At 39.1% G+C, this 20,127-nt stretch overlaps 1 protein-coding gene across 4 annotated transcripts in view; it reads left to right on the plus strand.

The window, feature by feature from the left end:
• Positions 1–20,127, plus strand: part of PARD3B (par-3 family cell polarity regulator beta) — a 1,061,783-nt gene that overhangs the window by 967,507 nt on the left and 74,149 nt on the right. For all 4 annotated transcript variants that reach the window (XM_059054028.2, XM_067026649.1, XM_067026650.1 and 1 more), the window contains one exon: positions 19,957–20,036. In XM_059054028.2, the coding sequence (XP_058910011.1) occupies positions 19,957–20,036 (80 nt within the window). The remainder of the gene's footprint in view (positions 1–19,956; positions 20,037–20,127) is intronic.

The raw sequence follows: 20,127 nt of genomic DNA on the forward strand, positions 1-20,127 counted from the left end.
GGCAGAAGAACGGAAAAGTGACCTGGAACATAAAATAGTGGAAACAACTACCACAGAGCAGAATAAAGAAAAAAGAATGAAAAGATTTAAGGACAGTCTCAGAGATCTCAGGGACAACATTAAACACACCAACATTTGAATAATAGGGGTCCCAGAAGAAGAAGAGAAACAGAAAGGGACTGAGAAAATATTTGAAGAGATTATAGTTGAAAACTTCCCTAATATGAGAAAGTCAATCAACTCCAGGAAGCGCAGAGTCCCATACAGGATAAATCCAAGGAGAAACATGCCAAGACACATATTAATGAAACTATCAAAATTTACATACAAGTTTTAGCCACAGCAATCAGAGAAGAAAAAGAAATAAAAGGAATCCAAATAGGAAAAAAAAAAGCAAAGCGGTCACTGCAGATGACATGATACTATACATAGAGAATCCTAAAGATGCTACCAGAAAACTATTAGAGCTAATCAATGAATTTGGTAATATAGCAGGATACAAAATTAACGCATAGAAATCTGTAGCATTCCTATACACTACTGATGGAAAATCTGAAAGTGAAATGGATAAAACACTCCCATTTACCATTGCAACAAAAAGAGTAAAATATCTAGAAATAAACCTACCTAAGGAGACAAAAGACCTTTATGCAGAAAATTATAAGACACTGATGAAAGAAATTAAAGGTGATACAAATAGATGGAGAGATATACCATGTTCTTGGATTGGAAGAATCAACATTGTGAAAATGACTCTACTACCCAAAGCAATCTACAGTTTCAATGCACTCCCTATCAAACTACCATTGGCATTTTTCACAGAACTAAAACAAATCAGGTTCCCTGACTTCAGACTATACTACAAAGCTACAGTAATCAAGACAGTATGGTACAGGCACAAAAACAGAAATATAGATCAATGGAACAGGAGCGAAAGCCCAGAGATAAACCCACTCACATATGGTCACCTTATCTTTGAAAAAGGAGGCAAGAATATACAGTGGAGAAAAGACAGCCTCTTCAATAAGTGGTGCTGGGAAAACGGGACAGGTACATGTAAAATATGAAATTAGAACACTCCCTAACACCATACACAAAAATAAACTCAAAATGGATTAAAGACCTAAATGTAAGGTCAGACACTATCAAACTCTTAGAGGAAAACAAAGTCAGAACACTCTATGACACAAATCACAGCAAGATCCTTTTTGAACCACCTCCTAGAGAAATGGAAATAAAAACAAAAATAAACAAATGGGACCTAATGAAACTTTAAAACTTTTGCACAGTAAAGGAAACCATAAACAAGATGAAAAGACAACCCTCAGAATGGGAGAAAATATTTGCCAATGAAACATCTGACAAAGGATTAATCTCCAAACTATGCAAGCAGCTCATGCCACTTAATATCAAAGAAACAAACAATCCAATCCAACAATGGGCAGAACACCTAAATAGACATTTCTCCAAAGAAGATATACAGATTGCCAACAAACACATGAAAGGATGCTCAACATCACTAATCATTAGAGAAATGCAAATCAAAACTACAATGAAGTATCACCTCACACCAGTCAGGATGGCGATCATCAAAAAATCTACAAACAATAAATGCTGGAGAGGGTGTGGAGAAAAGGGTGCCCTCTTGCACTGTTGGTGGGAAGCTAAATTGATACAGCCAGTATGGAGAATAGTATGGAGGTTCCTTAAAAAACTAAAAATAAAACTACCATATGACCCAGAAATTCCACTACTGGGCATATACCCTGAGAAAACCATAATTCAAAAACAGTCATGTACCACAATATTCATTGCAGCTCTATTTACAATAGCCAGGACATGGAAGGAAACTAAGTGTCCATCGACAGATGAACGGATAACGAAGATGTGGCACATATATACAATGGATTATTACTCAGCCATAAAAAGAAACGAAATCAAGTTATTTGTAGTGAGGTGGATGGACCTAGAGTCTGTCATACAGAGTGAAGTAAGTCAGAAAGAGAAAAATAAATACCATATGCTAATGCATATATATGGAATCTAAAAAAAAATGTTTTTGAGGAACCTAGGGGCAGGACAGGAATAAAGACGCAGATGTAGAGAATGGACTTGAGGACATAGGGAGGGGGAAGGGTAAGCTGGGATGAAGTGAGAGAGTGACATGGATATGTATACACTTCCAAATGTAAAATAGATAGCTAGTGGGAAGCAGCCACATAGCACAGGGAAATCAGCTCGGTGCTTTGTGACCAGCTAGAGGGGTGTGATAGAGAGGGTGGGAGGGAGATGCAGGAGAGAGGTGATGTGGGGATATATGAATACATATAGCTGATTCACTTTGTTATACAGCAGAAACTAACACACCATTGTAAAGCAATTATACTCCAACAAAGATTTAAAAAAGAAAACTAGTGTGGACCTAAAAACCTTTAATAGGCGCTTTTTCTTTTTGTAGTTTCTTGCAGTTTGGTTTTTATTAATATCAGGCAATTGGGGACTTTTAAAGCCATTTACTCTGTATTTGAATTCTCATTAAGTGAGAGTTGCAAGGTAGAGCAAGTGTCTGGTGGCTGTTAACTGAGTCATGGGTCATTGAAAATGTAGTGTGCAGAATTGAATTTTGATTTTTTTTTTAAATGAGTCATTAACTTTTGGGCCACATGCTCCTCTGTTCCCAGGAATTGAGTGACAGGGGCTCGATGCCTGTTCTTTCCAAAGCGTTGCATTTTCCTTGTGCCACCCACTTGAGTTTTGATGTTCTTTGAATTATGGTGTTTGATCTCTGTTCCTAAGGATTGAAGATTCTACCCATTCTTTCTTTGGATGAGTTGCTTCTGGCTGATGACCCTCGAATTGAAAATGATGTTTCCCCTGTGAACGTCCTAAGTTTAAATTCAGTGTTCTTCATATGGTCAGTGACTCACATGTGGATAGCTAGTATGATTTATGGAGTTTTGCTGTCTTCAAAGTAAAAGTTTCTCATGGCCCTTGGGGAAGATGCTCAGAGAGACCCATCCCCTAGACTGCGCTGGACCAGTTGACAGAATCAGGAGATGAAGTTCTCTCTACTTTCTTCCAAATGACTTGGATTAATAGTGGTGTTATTTTCCATACCAAAGCCCAATTACATGGTGGAAGATTTTTAGTTATTGGGCCCTTTGGATTTTAAATCTTCTCAGGTCAGTGCCCATGAGGAAAGCCTTCAGTAGGAGGAAACCTGGGGCTTCGCACAGAAGGTAAATCTGATTTATAGATGGACATGGCATTACGTCTGTCACAAGTACGTTATGAATGGGCATTATACATTTTCTAACACACAAATCAACTCTCCCTGGCAAATTATCCCTCCTCCTAATGGATTACACCATTGGAAGTTCCTCATAATATTCATCCTAAGTTTTCACTTTTCTTTGTTTCATTACATTGATGAGTATATCCTTTTGCCTATGTCTTAGGGATGTTAGGTATATTAGACTAAAGTTTATAAATCACCTTACAGTTCTCCATCTGGGCCCACTAAAATAGTAAAAAGCAGCTGTAGATAATAAATGGATGCTGATTTCTGTTCAACATTTATACTATACCGGGGCATAAGGAATACACCTTTCAGTAGATAAACATTTTTCTTCTTAAATATGGGATGTCATCTAAATAGCACTCAACCAGCTTTTCAGTTGTTTAGCTGCCATTAAGTTAGGATTTTGTTTCTTTGCTTAGAGAGAATCATGTCCAGTGTTGGTTTCCTTTTTCTTTATCTTTTCCCTGTGTGCCAACCTCTTGCTACGTGATGCTTCCCTACAGACTCTGGATCTTTACTTTTCGGGAGAAACTGTACCTGGACTGGCCTCTCTCTGAACACAGAAGCCAGAGATGCTTTCAGACTTGAAAACACAATGATGGGGCCTTCCACCACAAAGTGGAGCTAAATCTGGGATTGCGCTCATTTTGGAAAACCAACAAATAGACTGTGGTAGGACCTCTAACAGAACGGCTGAGGTCAGCAGGTAGGGGTGGACTCACTCCCTACCCGTGCACCAAGCCTGTTCTGCCCTGGGGAAGGACCCAGCTGTCATCCTCTCCCCATCCAGTCTGTAGGAGTGCACACACAGGGTCCCGGTATTTATGTGTGATCCCAAACAGTTCAGTAATGTTGTACTAAAATGCACACTTCACATCTGTACTGTGAAATTCCTAAACCATAATGAATACTGCTTCTTGGCTTCACTTCGTGCAGTGGAATTAATGTTCCCTCCTGAATTGGAGCGTGCATGGTACTCACTTGTTAACAGCCTCTTGAGGTGGGCCAGCTAGGTTAATCCAAGTCTGTTTTCTGTGGATAGTCTAGGATTACATGTTTCTCTGCTTGCCTGTGTTAACATCTCACCTTCAAGATTACCTTTTTCATTTAAGTGGTTCATTCTTTTCATCATCCAGCCTTTCCTGAACATGAAGTGTGTGCAGGACAACAAGTGTTAACAAAGATCATTGTACGAGATCATTATAAAAGAATAATCTAGATAGTGATTTTAAAAGATATAATCTAGACTCTTGGAAGATAGGAAGTGACTAGCTCCGTTGAAGAGCTTCCCAGAGGACTTGGTAGTGGGAGAAAAGGGCAAAGGGAAAAGCTGAGGCAGGGTATGGAAGTGTAAGCGTGCATGGGGGTCAGGGAAGGACCCGTGGTGGAGAAGGGCACATGTAGGGTATGTAAGGGTGAAGTGGCCGGAAGTGGGGCTGCAAACATGATGATGATACTGATAACAGCAGTAGACTATGAAAGGCTTGGATGTCATGTTCAGGAATTTAAACTTTATCCTAGTCATTGAGCAGTTTCTGTGTAGAGTAGTAAGATGATTATATGTATGTGTGTATAATATATATACATATTCATACATGTAAATATACACACACATACATATATACATATATCATCCTTTTAAATGTGACATATCATTCCAGCCACTCATCCTATATATATATATATACACACATACACACACACACACACACATATATATATAAAATGCAGAAAAGAGCCTCTTTTACAAGAGAAAGTAAGAGCATTCCCTTGCATGTGCCCTCTCTCTCTCTCTCTCTCTCTCTCTCTCTCTCTCTCTCTCTCTCTCTCTCTTTTCTTTTTCTCTCTACTCACTCTCTTACTCTCTTTCCCAGAACTGTTTCTGGAACAGTAGTACTGAAGAAACGTCCATTAGTTTAGCCAGGGCAAGTCAGAGGATCACAGAAATGACCCCTACAGAGCAGGAAAGAGATTCTCTCCAGGTATTTTTCTTACCAAAAGAAAGGTCAGGTTCACTGTAACTGCAGCAACAGTAAGAACAACTATGATTTATTGAACATATAAGTATACTCTATATGTAAGACACGTATTATGTGGTTTACATGCCTCATACCATTTAATCCTTACAGTAACCATCTGAGGTGTGTACTATTATTAGCCCTGTTTTACAGGTGAGAAAACTGAGGCTCAGAAGTTAGCTTGCTCAAGGTCACACAGCAGATAATGTAATTCAAGCCCAGCCAGTCTGTTCTGGAGCAGGTGCTCCTGACCACCACGCCACAAGTTGTGCAGGCTAGGGACCATGACCTCTCAGTGTCCAGTTAGAAACTCTTTTTGCAAGTCAGTTTCTGGTTAGAATGGAGGGACGCGGCACTGTAAGAATGATGGTGCTTCTTTTAGGATCGTCTTACTGTTATGCCTCCCTCTTTGAGCAAATAGTCGGACAAGGAATGTGCAACACCTGCCTTTCTCTTGGTCAGCGCAGTGGCATGGATGAGTCCGATGATGTATGAGAACATCCTTTGATCATTGTAAACTCCTTGATTGATATCATACCTGTTGATATTCATTCTAAATGTATGTAGGAACTAGACAGCAAGCACATTCACAAACAGGACAGATATTTTGAAAATTAGTATTGGCCCCTGAAGGGTCGGCCTCAAGAGGAGATGTGTGCACAGCCCCGCCAAGCCCAGGGTCAGGTGCCCATCAGCATCTAAGCCCCGAAGCCAGCCCTTGCTGATCGCCCTGTCTGCCCAGATTTTTTACCAGGTGGAAGCACAGCTGTCACAGTTAATGATCAGCTGTTTTTTATTTTAACAATGGCTATTAAAGCCCCCACACAAGTATTGTTTCTGTGCTATTCCCTCAACAGCTTTGGTACCTGGTTCTCAAGCTTTAATCAGGTCACTGAACACAGTCTCCAAACCTGAGCCCCTCCCCCCCTCCCCCAGGTCATCGCGCAGAGTGAGTGCTTCCTGCTCAAGTGGCACTGTCAGATCTCTGCTGGGTGGGCTTCACAGAGAAGGCAGAGGAAGGTTAGACGTGGCTCAGGTGGAGTGTTTCTAAAGCCATCTTAGGCAAAGGAGATGAAGCTTTGATGTAGACTTCGGCTATTTCCAAAGCAGCTTAGAAACAGAGGGGAAAACAATCTTGGTACTGGTCTTCCTGTATCAAAACTTTGCTCATACAGAGAAGCCCAGGAAAGGACCCCTGGGACCTCTTTTTTTTTTTTTTTTTTTTTTTTTTTTCTTCGGTACACGGGCCTCTCACTGCTGTGGCCTCTCCCGTCGCGGAGCACAGGCTCTGGACGCACAGGCCCAGCGGCCATGGCTCACGGACCCAGCCGCTCCTCGGCATGTGGGATCTTCCCGGACCGGGGCACGAATCCGTATTCCCCGCATCGGCAGGCGGACTCTCAACCACTGCCCCACCAGGGAAGCCCCCCCAGGACCTCTTTAACCACTCGGTGCCTCCTCCCTGGTATGGGACTACTGTGATGCCATCATGCTACATTCATTTCTTGGCTCCTACAAGAAACTTGAGCTGATTTTTTATTGTTGTTGTTGCTCTCTGTATATTTGCACCATTTTATATCCTAAGCTGAGTTCTTGATTTTGCAGCAGCATACTAAAAAGCAGTGTGAATTGGCAGGTTTGGGGGATGATTTGCAGCTGGTCTATCACTTCCTCTTACTGGAGGCTTCAGCTTCAAGTATGATACAATTATCATATTTTACAGGACCTGAGCTTATATTTGCATCTGCTCATCTTTTGTTCTTGTCTTTTTAAAAATACTCTCTTTCCGCATTTATTTTTCGGTAGATGAATAGTCCAATACATTCATTTTATACACTTTCTCGTCTTGGTATAAATTCATATGGTCCGGTGCTATTGAAATCAGAGCACCAGACCTGATTTCTAAGCGCCGAGGTCTAAGCCCTTTGGACAGTTTTTGGAGATTGAAAACGATGACCAGGCAAATGCAGCCCTGGGTTACAGTAATATCTCTAACAATCCCTTTTTACTCATTGTCATTATTTAGGTTAAAATGTGTATGGAAGCCACAGTGGTTTTTCAGCATGCAAAGATTATTGCAGAAACTTCCTCTATTAATGGAAATTATTAGAGGATGGAAATGGTACTTGGACAGCAAGAATGACATTAATTATGGGAAAAGCAGTCATATCTGGCAGTTGGCAAGCATGCGTTATTCTTCAACTCTCTTCCATGGGTTTGTGTCCAGCCAGCATTAAAAATCTGAAAGCTTTTTATTTTGGCAAAGTTTTCACCGCATTTGGACTTCTTGCATCTAGATAAAAGATAATTTGGAAAGAAATTATGTTGATGAAATTGAAGAATTCAGTAATGAGTTCTGTGTAGATGAATCAGTGCCCAATTAAATGATTATATCAAATCCAACTTTAAATGTTGACTTAAAATGATCACATTTTAAAGAGTTTTAAAGTAAGATGCTATGCATCTAATCAGAAGAACAAAGTCCTATTCCTCAGCCTGGTAGGGGAATGCACTATTCTGATTAGTCCAAGAGTTTGATTAATGGAAACTTAGGACAGGAATTACCTGTATGCTGAGAATGAGAATAGTTTGCAATAATCTAGCTTATTTTCATTCCATAGTTCCCTTTCCTTTTTTGCAACTTTTCTCTGTTTCTCAGGGTTTGTTTGTTTTTTTTTTCCTTTTTCCCTGTCTACACCCCCTCTTCAAGGCTTTCTTCTCTGTTTATCACTGTTTTAATGTTCTCAACACCTCCTACAAAATCTGTTTTTCTTACCCACTGCTACTTTCACCTCTTCTTGTCCCATCACAGCAGTGAATACAACCAATCAGAGCAACATTTGTTGCTTCATTCGTTCACTCAATTAGCATTTATTGAGACCTTGCCATGTTTAAGGCGTTAACTTGACCGCCGGAAGAGCTACCAAAACTACAGAAGTAGACATCTTGCCATCAGCACAAAAGTGCATTCTTGGGATCCATAAAATGCCCAGTGCAATCAGATCGTTGAGCATATATGACAGGAACAACATAAAGCTGGAAAGTTAGATGGCTGTCAGTTACTGAGAGCCTTTATTCACTAGTTAATAGAAAACCATTGACAGTGTGTGTGTATGTTTGGTTTCGTTGTTCAGATTAGGTTTTGACACAAGAACATCAATTTTTCAGCAAGTCATCTGTTTAGTTCTTCCTTTCTCCTCCTCTCGTCTTCATTCATCTTCCTAGAACTGAATTCTGCTGGTATAACAGTCGGTTGCAAAATAATTTGGTTAATATAAATGTAGGGCTATTGTGTGTCTGATTCCAGCATTAATGGTAGCATGGGTCTGGTAACTTTGTGAAGCTGCACGTTGAGGTACATGTTTAGATCAACAGTGATTATTCCCAGTGTGCCCAGTAATTTATTCTATCAGATAAGCTTCCCCTACTAGTGTACTAGTATTATTTTTGAGCTATTAGAATCTTTTCTAAGCAATTACATACTTAAGGTTCCTAATGGTTTTGATTTATACTCCAGATTCAAGTTTAAATCTCAACTATAAGAATGTTGCTAGGTTTTTTGTTTTTTTTTTTTAAATGAAAATAAATCAAGACTAAATAAACAAAAGAGCTTGGGACTTCTTTGGTGGCGCAGTGGGTAAGAATCCGCCTGCCAATGCAGGGGACACAGGTTCAAGCCCTGGTCTGGGAAGATCCCACATGCTGCTGAGCAACTAAGCCCGTGTGCTACAACTACTGAGCCTGCGCTCTAGAGCCCACGAGCCACAACTACTGAGTCCACGTGCCACAATTACTGAAACCCGTGCTCCACGACAAAGAAAAGCCACCGCAATGAGAAGACCATGCACCGCAACAAAGAGTAGCCCCCTGCTCACCGCAACTAGAGAAAGCCCGCGTGCAGCAACGAAGACCCAACACAGCCAAAAATAAATTAATTAATTAACAAAAGAGCTTGAAAGGTGCAGTCTTAATAAGACTTAACCAAAGGACAGATGTCATAAAACTTCCTTAAAAACATTTTGATAGTATGTATCCTATTATTTAACGGATCTGGTTCAAAAAGCTAGGTAGCCATTAGGGAAGCAGATTAATTTTTTGTGTTAACTGCTACTGAGTAGATGTTTGAGACTTCTGTTTCATTGACTCAATAAATATTAATGAACAAGGTGATATGCCAGGCCTTGAGAAGGTAATGGCTCAAAAAAGAGGCATTGTCTCAATTCTAATGAAGCTTGCAATCTGATGTCTTGTGTAAACCAAATTAATAGACTGACACCATTCATGAATACTGCAAAAAAAAAACTGTAATGCAGCAGGATATTTTTAATAAAATATAACCCTTTATTAAAAGTTATTTTTCTTAAAAATTATTTTTGCTATACAAAAAATTAACACGTATACGTATATTAATGCCTCCAGCTATTTTAAATAAATATCACTAGGCAATTGGGTTTCAGCAGTAGGGCTATGATGACCATAAGTACATTCAGAATGCTCACAGACGGTCATAATTTCACGTATTCCATCTCACTGCCAACGTAGGTTTATTTGAACTTTCAGGTCTGATGACTCAGTTCTTTGTTTAAGAAATAGAGCAACAGTAACTATAATCATCACTTCTAACATATGAGGCAGCATTAAGAGTGAGACAAGCACTACTTTGGGGTCAGGCAGATCTCAGTTTGGATCTTGTCTTTGCCACCATATGACCCTTTGGGCAAGTTGCTTTAACATCCTCTGCAATCTAGTTTCCTCGTGTGTAAAATGAGACAGAAATGGAAGTGGTCACATTGATTTTAACTCATGATACTTACTGACTGTAGAGTGTTCCAGAGAATCTTTTCTTTCTAGTCTTTCTAGTTAACTATAATGGAAGTGATTTGAATTTGCCCACTGACTAAACTATTAAAAAAATGCTGAAGAGCTTAAAATTTTGCATATATTTACATTGTTTAGTCTTTATAAATGCAAGTATATTTTAAATATGCTAGAGAGCTTTAGTCAATGAATATCCTTTATGAGACTTAGTCGTTAGAAGAGATAATATGAACTCATAAGGAATAATGTGAACAAACTATTATCATTTTAAGATCTAGTCATATTTTGCAGGTCAACTTTGTTTCTTTTAGGATGTGTAAAGAAGGTTGTCACAGAGTACAATAAACTAAAACAGCAGAGGAGTAAATAACTCAAATATTACACCCAAGAAACAATTGGAAACCAAATTCAATTAAGTACTGGGTATTAGAACCTAGTGATTACTGTAACCAACCGAAACTCCACCAAAGTCCTTTTATTCTGTTCCTGGAAAATACAGGACAGGTGTGAACAGACAGATTTCTTGGGGGATGCTTTTCCTAATACCTTTTTTTTCATCTTTTCATCAGACCTTTGTCTTCTGCCAAGTAAGAGTTTATATGTCAGTCAGTGTTACAAGATCTCTTTTTGTAGGTAGACAGATGAGAAAAGGAAATGAGGAGTGGTGTCTGGCTCTTTAATTAAAGATGTAGAGCCAGAGTTTGCTCTTCAAGCTTATTGGCAAGACACATATGCACACGTGTACACACGCACATACACACATACACTCACACACAAAGTGCATCTGATAGATGAAACCAAGTTCGTAAATTGTATCCACAATCATAGTTTCTATGGTAACTGTATCTTAGGCCCAGACACAAACAGAACTGGGCAGGAGATGTCTGATTTTATTTTCTCCAAAGATAATCAGAAGAGAGATCATTCAGGCTGTGGCCCAATGTGTACATATGTATATGTGTACATATGTATAAGTGTACATATGTATATGTATATGGCTAGAACTTGGATGGCGTTAGCATGAGATTTAATGCTTAAATCCCAATAAATGTGTTATAACTTTATAATGTTGCAGATTGCTTTGCTATCTTTGTCATTCAGCTTTAAAATAACGATGTGCATACATATAGTTACTATGTTAATAAGGTGTAATTGGTTAACATAATGTAGAAACTATATACAAGATAACATTTATAAATGTGTGTAGGTTAGAAGGGACGTCAAGGATTTACATTTTAACTCCAACATTTTACAAGGGAGGAAAAGGCACAAAAGGCACAAAATGGTTAAAAGGCTTATCCAAGAGTTATTTTAAAAATATTTTTATTTGCTGTATTTTCTAAACTAGCAGATGTTCTAAGCAAGTCTATAAGCTGAATACCCAGTTATTTGACAAAATTACTGAAATTAAATTAGAGAAAATAAACACTTCAGAAATAATGGTTTGAATGAGTGTGTGTACTTTTGCTTCTCTAGATAGCATATTTGTAAATACATATCTCAGGAATAATATACTTCACATTGCAAAAGAGAAATAATTAAGCAGCTTATTTTAATTAGTTTCTTTTTGTTTAGATGGAATATTGTCAGTTGCCCTTCCTCCAAACATGTAGCATTTTAGCAGAGTGTCTGAATATTAGAAGATTCTCAAAGCCAAGTTTACAACTTTTTAGATGTTTTTATTGAGTTGATTCCTTTAAAAACCTTCCAGCCAAACCTATAGCTAGGTAAAAGCAATGTAATTAAAAGAAAGCTTCTGGAAACTGCTCAAAAATATCTGTCATCATACCAACTTGAAATGAAAGGCATATTTCCTAAAATGGCATCTACATTTTTATACTTTGCATTTTAATCTTATGAGTGTCTGGCAGCGGGAAACTCATTTTTGGGTAATGGGTCTGAGTAAGACATATTTGTAAGTGAGGATGTTATGTATAGGTGAATAAGCTGTATTGCACCTTTGCACAGCCTTTCCATCACAGCAGCTTTTAAATTTCCTCAGGAAAATTGACTTATGGGACATAAATTACAACATTGGCAAAAATGTGTCCTAACCTGTGGGAATTGGAAAACACGTTAATTTTGAATTGTTTCCGCTTTTCATAATCAGATAGTTGATTTATCCTTTTATTTTTAATGAATTGTTTAAAACTGTTTGAAAGGGCATTAAATCTTCCCCCCTTCCATTAATCTGCAAATGGGGGAAACAGGGGTGTTAAATGGCCTCTTTAGTATATTGCTTTATGAAACTGCTGATTCTTGCAATGCCAGGCTAGAAATACACACTAATTTAAGGAACACTGAATGTAAGTGGTAAGCTCCTTGCTTTTGTAGAGAAAAGACTAATAGCTTTATTTTAACAAGGCTCTTAACACCCCAGCCAGCAGCAGGCACTGAGTGAATGAAATTGGGAGAACTCCCATGGACTAAAAGGATCTTTATTCAACATCCCCCCTGCTCGCCCCCCACCCCCAAACACCAAGCCCTCCTGATAGGCTGTCATAAGCTGTCATAATCCAAACAAAGAAGATCGCCATGTGCAAGGCACACCAAGGTATGAGCTTTTCAAATTGTTTTGAATAAGCTCTCTGAAGTTTCACTTCCTGAGCAGTAGAGAGATAAATATGCCCCAATCCAAGCATAAATTCTAACATTACATTGTTGTGGAAAAGACTATGATTCTGTTATGGCTTAAGTCAAGATTATTCCTATCAGATGTATATTTAGGTCATTACATTAAAAAAAAAAAAAATCCTGCATGATACCAAGTGAGATAAAGGGCTTCTTTTAAAAAAATTAATTGGATCAAAGCCGCTGACCTTATGTTTTTGTGATGCGAGACATTACCTAATAAGGAGTTCTTCAAGGAGATGCATTTCTGAGTCTTGTTGAGCATAGAGCAAAATGAGAAATGAGCTTATAAATGCCTCTGCCAGTTCTTTCTCCCTTCACTCCCTCCAAAAGTGGCTTGACTTCCTAAGGACCCGACTAAAACTTATAATTAGTTTCTCTTTGGCAACCCTCTAGCTGCAGTTTCCTACTTTCAGCTCACAGCTATTTGTAAGAATCTTTGTCCCCAACACAATAATCTGTATTGCCACCATTTCTGATTGGGATAGTAAAAGTGATCAAATTACAGGAGGAGATTAGATAAATTATGATTTATCCGTAAACCTTATATAGCTATTAAAATTCACATTTGTGGAAACATATCTACTAGCACAGGAAAATGCCAGTAGTAAATAGTTGCGAAAAAATTCTATATACCATTAAAATATGTATATATTTGTAAATGTTAACAGAGGTCATCTTTGGGTGACTTAGGGAGAAAATAAAACAGGTAAATCTGTTTTTTAAATAATGGAACACAAACGTATTGCTATCATCTCCCTTGACTAACCGTGTGTCCCTGAGCAGGAAGTGACTTTTCTCATCTCTGTGTCTTAAGAGTACTTAGCATACGGCTCTAATACTTAGAGACACTAACAAATTGTTTATTTACTTGAAAGTATTAGTCTCATTTTCTGAGCATGTTAGCATAAGACAGTGCAACCAGTGGGTGTTTATTTATTAGAAAACTGTAGAGATTTTCAACACCATAGAGTCTGGCTTTCAATAAAGCACCAAGCAACATCTCATTGCCAATTCCCACATACCCTTTTACAGACTTTCTATCAGTCACTGTTCAGTTGCAGAGAACAATATACACTCTAGCTAGTTTAAGCAGGAACAAATTTATTACACCATATTAACAGGCTTACAGAATCATAAGGAAGGCTAGGAAACAAATTCTTAGATAAGCTTTCAGGAATGCTTTCCCAAACCACACAACAGAACTAGGCTACCCAGGGAGTTTCTGCCATTTCTTTGAGGAAGGTTTTAGCTCCACATGCCACACAATAATGCCTATATCAGAAGCCACCATAATTAGGAAGGTGCCACAAACAGGAATTCACCTTTAGTGAATTCACCTTTAGTGGATGCCACCAGCTCCAAAGCTAGCTATGAAAGCTACACTGCACGCCCAGAAACTAGCAATGGCACATCTGCTAACACTGCCATGGGAAAACCAAGCACACCTTTGGACGTTCTTGCCAGAATCAACAGTGGAGGCATCGCCACTGCCTCAACTCCATTTCTCAAATGACATGGCCCAACTTAAATCACACCCAGAACATTGACTACAAGGGAATTCTGGGAAAGGTAGTTTTCAGCTTTCCAGGCTCTATGGTTCAGAGTGACCCTTGACAAGGAGGGGGGATCGAGTAAAGCTGGCCAACACACCATATAAGCCACAGATCTTGTCTTACTGAAGCTCTTGGCTGCTTTTGACACTGTGAACCACTCCCTCTTTCGTGGAATTCTTTTCCCTTAATTCCTGTGATAACATTCTCTCCTTGCTCTCTTCTTGACCAACAACTTTTCCTTAGACTCCCTCCTGGGTTCAACTTTTTTTTTTTGGCTCCCCCTTAAATTATGGTATTTCTAAGATTATTATTGGTATTCTCCCTTTTCATCGCATGTCTTTTCCTCTGTTCTGTCCCTGTAGATTCTTCCTGGGCAGTCTAATTCTTTTCCAAGGTTTCAGGTACCATCTATAGGCTGAATGTTTCTCAATTCTACATCTCTAGTCCAGATTTTTCTTCTACGTCACAAACTTTTATACTCAATTATCTCTCAGACATTTCCATCAGATGTCCCAACTCAAGCTTAATATATCTAAGTGTTCCCTCCTCCAACCCCTACCCCTACCCCCTAAATCTGTTCTTTCTTTAGTCCCATCTTGGCAACAGTTATCAAATTCACCTAGTTGCTAAGTTCAGAAACTTAGGCATGATTCCAGATACATCCTACCCATTAATTCTCAGTCAGTTGTATTAAATTTACCCTCTTAACATCTTTATGATGCTCCCTTGTCTCCATCCTTTTGAATAGCCCCTTGTTTAAGCCTTTATCATCTCTGACTTAGACTGTCACAGGAACCTCCATACTATGGCAAGAATAATCTCTCTAACTGTTCAATATGTGCTATCACTTATGGAATATCACTTCTCAGTGGTTCACCATCAACTAATGGTAAAATCAAGTTCCTTGGCATGAGCTCCTCCAAGATCCAGTCTGTGGCAGTTTCTCCAGAGCTTGGACTCTGGGATCAGACAGACCTGAACCTTGTCTCAGATATGCCATGTCCTAGATGTGTGACCTTAGGCAACTGCTCAGTTTTCTCATGTGCAAAATTGGGCAACCATTGGGGATATTTGGGAGGAATGAATGGGCTAATGCAAATAAAATATTTAGCCTTGTGCTTGGCACTCAATAAGGGCCAAATAAGTGTTAAATTGTAGTAATCAAAGAAATACTAAAAAATGGAGGGAGAGTCCGTGTTGGATAGTCTATGTTCTTGGGTAGACTCAATATTGTCTATATGTCAGTTCTTCCCAGTTTGATCTATATCTTCAATGTACTCCCAATCAAAATCCCAGCAAGTTACAAACTGATTCTAAAGTTTATGTGGAGAGATAAAGTCCCAGAATAGCCAACACAATCTTGAATGAGAAGAACAAAGTTGGAGGACAGACACTACCCAACTTCAAGACTTACTATAAAGCTACAGTAATCAAGACAGTATGGTATTGGTGAAAAAAACAACAAATAGATCAGTGGAACAGAATAGAGAGCCCAGAAATAGACCCACAGAAACACAGTCAACGGTTCTTTGACAAAGCTGCAAAAGCAATATAATAGAGCAAAAATAGTCTTTTCAACAAATGGTGCTGGAACAACTGAACATCCACATGTAAAAAAAAAAAAAAATGAAAAAAGAAAAAAAGAATCTAGACACAGTCTTCACAAAAATTATCACAGACCTAAATGTAAGATGCAAAACTTTAAAACTCCTAGAAGATAACATTGGAAAAAATCCAAATGACCTTAAGTTTGGTGATGACTTTTTAGATATGACACCAAAAGCATGATCCATGATATATATGGGAACTCTCTGTACTTTCCTCTCAATTTTGCTACAAACCTAAAACTTCTCTAAAAAATAAAATCTATTTTAAAAAGTGCACTAGTTGCAATAATATTGTTGTAACCATAATAGTAGCAGCAGTGATATTGTTGCTACTGTCCTTTTCCTTAGAGCCTCTGTTTCTTCTTTTACCAAAATTTTGACATTCCCTGGGAGCACAGTGCTCCTTTTATGCCTCCATGTTGTTTCACTTTTGTTCTGTCTACTGAGAATGCCTTCTCCTGCTACTCCTACCCCCTCCTCCTCCTCCTAACAAACTCCTCCTCATTCATATTCAAGTTTTAGATGAAGCTTCAACACCCACATGAAGCTGTCTTCAACTCTCCCAGGTGGACTCTGGTGTTCCTTCAGACTCCCACTACCTCCTTCAGACTGACACTCCAGCGGTGATCTCATTGTACTGTAATTGTTTGCAGGTCTGTCTCTTTTATATTTAAAGCAATGAAGAAATCAAGCCTCTGTTCATTGCTTTGAAGGTGGTACCTAATGTGGCATTAGAATACAGAAGGTGTTCAGTAATTACTAATTGAATGATTGTATTAAAGATGCTGCAGTATTAATAGGGAAACACACAAATACATACACAATTGGTGAAGAATGGAATAATTTTTTAATTGAAGTATAGTTGATTTACAATATTGTGTTAGTTTCAGGTGTACAGCATAATGATTCGGTTATACATATATATGTGTATATCTATGTTCTTTTTTTGATTCTTTTCCATTATAGTGTATTACAAGATATTGAATCTGTGCTATACAGCAAATCCTTGTTGTTTATCAATTTTACTCTCACACTCCCAATTTATCCCTCCCCTCTTTCCCCTTTGGTAACCATAAACTTGTTTTCTATGTCTGTGGGTCTGTTTCTGTTTTGTAAATAAGTTCATTTGTATCATTTTTTTAGATTCCACATATAAAGCAATACCATATGATATTTGTCTTGCTCTGTCTGAATTACTTCACTTAGTATGATGATCTCTAGGTCCTTCCATGTTGCTGCAAATGGCAATATTTCATTCTTTTCTATGGCTGAGTAATATTCCACCATATATATGTGTGTGTGTGTATACACACACACACACACAACACACACACACACACACACACCCCACATCTTCTTTACCCACTCATCTGTTAATGGACCTTTAAGTTGCTTCCATGTCTTGGCTATTGTAAATAGTGCTGCAGTGAACACTGTGGTACCTATATCTTTTTGAATTAGAGCTTTTATCTTTTCCAGATGTATTCCCAGGAGTGAGATTGCTGGATCATATGGTAACCCTATTTTTAGTTTTTTTGAGAAACCTCCATACTGTTTTCAAGAACAGAATAATTTTTGATATATAAGCATGCCATCCATCTTTTGAAACCTGGCCTTTGCTCTTCTACTTCCATGAAGTTTTTCCAAACACCTTCATCTGTGCTTCTGCTAGTAACACCCTGAATGACATTGGTTCATGCATTGTCCTACATCACTCTTTAAGTATTTCATATCTGATCCTTGTTTTCCCAACAAGATAAGGATCATCCTACATTTCACAGAATCTAGCATGCCAGCAGCTTACCAGAAGAACCACAGCACATGGGCGCTGCTTCCTGAGATACCAGAATGTTGACTGCCATCATTAGGCCAGGCCAGTTCAGATAACGGCCCTGAAAGTATTAACTTGGAGTTTTGTGGCCACGTGAAAAAAATTAGTTGTAAATGTCTAAAGCCATACTAAGGATACATAAATATGATGTTTTTCTTTTTTTTTTTAATTTTTATTTTACCCACAGTCTCCTAAAAGACCCACCTCATTCCTTATTCTTCTATATCTATGGCAATGAAGCATGAAGTTTTTATAACAACCACAATTAGTAATCTTCAACATATTTCTGGTATTTACATTAATTCTCCCTTCATAAAAAAAATAGATCAAAAACAAAACAAACCTTATATAGGAGTGACTGGGGACAATACTTCTATCCATCGCTTCTTTTTCTCTGCCATTTATTTATCCCCTAACTGTCTGACACCATCCTTGCCCCTAGTTTTTGTAAAAACGGTCAGCATGGGCTTCCCTGGTGGCGCAGTGGTTGGGAGTCCGCCAACGCGGATTTGTGCCCCGGTCCGGGAAGATCCCACATGCTGCGGAGCAGCTGGGCCCGTGAGCCATGGCTGCTGAGCCTGTGCGTCCGGAGCCTGTGCTCTGCAACGGGAGAGGCCACAAAAGTGAGAGGCCCGCGTACCGCCAAAAAAAAAAGGTCAGCAGTTTAAATTAGGGCTTTAGAATTCTGTCTCTCTGTAGTTGCTTCTAAATCTGTAAGTGCAATCTCCATCCTACCTAGGTAGCTATTGGGCTGTCAGCCTCTCAGATAACTCCAGGTGTTCCTGTTCCATGTATCGGTGAAATATAAAGAGGTTTTACAGGGCACACTCCCAAGGGCCTCCTGTAATAATGTGACACCAGGAATAGTCTTTCTTAAATCTAAATGTGTGTATATTCTCGTTTTGCCACACCTCCCCTGACAAACCCTCCCCACACACACCACCCAAGCTGGGATGGTGGTTGCATAGAGAGCTGGGACTTTTCGTAGGAGGAAAATAAATTCCAGCTTGAGTACTACCCAGAAAAATTTCCTCTACAACCTTGACACTGTTACTTCCTGTGCTTATTAGCACACTCCCCCTTCCCCTCCACTATAAGAGGCCAGGTTTTCTATGTACCCCTTCCATGCCCATTATATGAGAGCTACTAGCACAAGAGTGAGGACACAGGTGGCCATAAACCACATGTGTTGACGGGAACAGGTGAGGAATTGATCAGTCACCAAGTACCTTCAAATACCATGTTCATCCCATATGTGTTTTTAGTTGGTATGATAGATAGAGAGAGACTATATGTTAAGTCTTTAGATACATGACTAACACACTTTATTGAGAACCTACTGGGGCCAGTCACTCAGTGCCCATCAGAGTCTCAGAGGCTGGTGGAAGAGACCCGAAGAGAGGTGAACACAGGAAGTACATAGGAAGGGACAAAAACCAATAAAGACCAACACTAGATTGAAAATAGTTTGTCACTTCTCTGTGCTCGTTTATAAGGGAGCGGGCTCAGTGAGGTGCAGGTGATCAAAGAGGGCTTCATAGAAGTTGTGGAAGAGGTAGCTGGTTGCCACCGATCCCAGGTAGTAAAGAAAGGTTTCGTGGAAAGTATACACTCTTATCACAGCCAAGAGGAGCCTAAGGAGACATGATGACTAAACATAATATGGTGTCCTGAATGGGATCCTGAACAGAAAAAAAATTAGATAAAATCTGAATAAACTATGAACTTGAGTTAACCATACTGTATTAATATTGATTTATTAATTGTAAGAAATGTACCATAGGAATATGGGATGTTAGTTATAGGGAGACTGGGTGCAGACTCTATGGGAACTCTCTGTACTATCTTCTCAATTTTCCTGCCAGTCTAAAGCTGTTCTGCAAACTAAAGCCTATTTTGAAAGAAAAAAAAAGGCAGTCTTAACAATCTACAGAATATCCCTGGCATGGTGACAGGAAGGAGTCAGTTTGACAATGACCCTTTTTTTGGAAGAAGTGACTTTGTCGTTAAATGCCATGTTTGTGACTCGATCATCAGTTCCTATAACGATGCTGAGTTCTTGCCTGCTTTTCCGTGGTTAATTTTTGGCAGGCAGCAGCAGCAGCATTTGTGCAGTGATTACAATTTTGAGATGCATTGTCAGTAACCAGGGTGCATAATGGATCTTCATCTCTAATTACTTTTCTCTCCACAGGTGTCTGGAAAGGGTCCAGATGGGAATGCACACAACCTCCGCTTTGAGGGGCTGGAGAGACAGTACGCCTCCTTACCCAGGTAGATCACTGAGGGGTCTCCCGTCACCATCCCACCCGCACATAAAGTCTTCAGAAAATACACATGGAGTAGAAATCTGGCTCTGAAACGG

The sequence above is a fragment of the Kogia breviceps genome, chromosome 2 (genome assembly GCF_026419965.1).
Source record: "Kogia breviceps isolate mKogBre1 chromosome 2, mKogBre1 haplotype 1, whole genome shotgun sequence".
Taxonomy (NCBI): Eukaryota; Metazoa; Chordata; class Mammalia; order Artiodactyla; family Physeteridae; genus Kogia; species Kogia breviceps.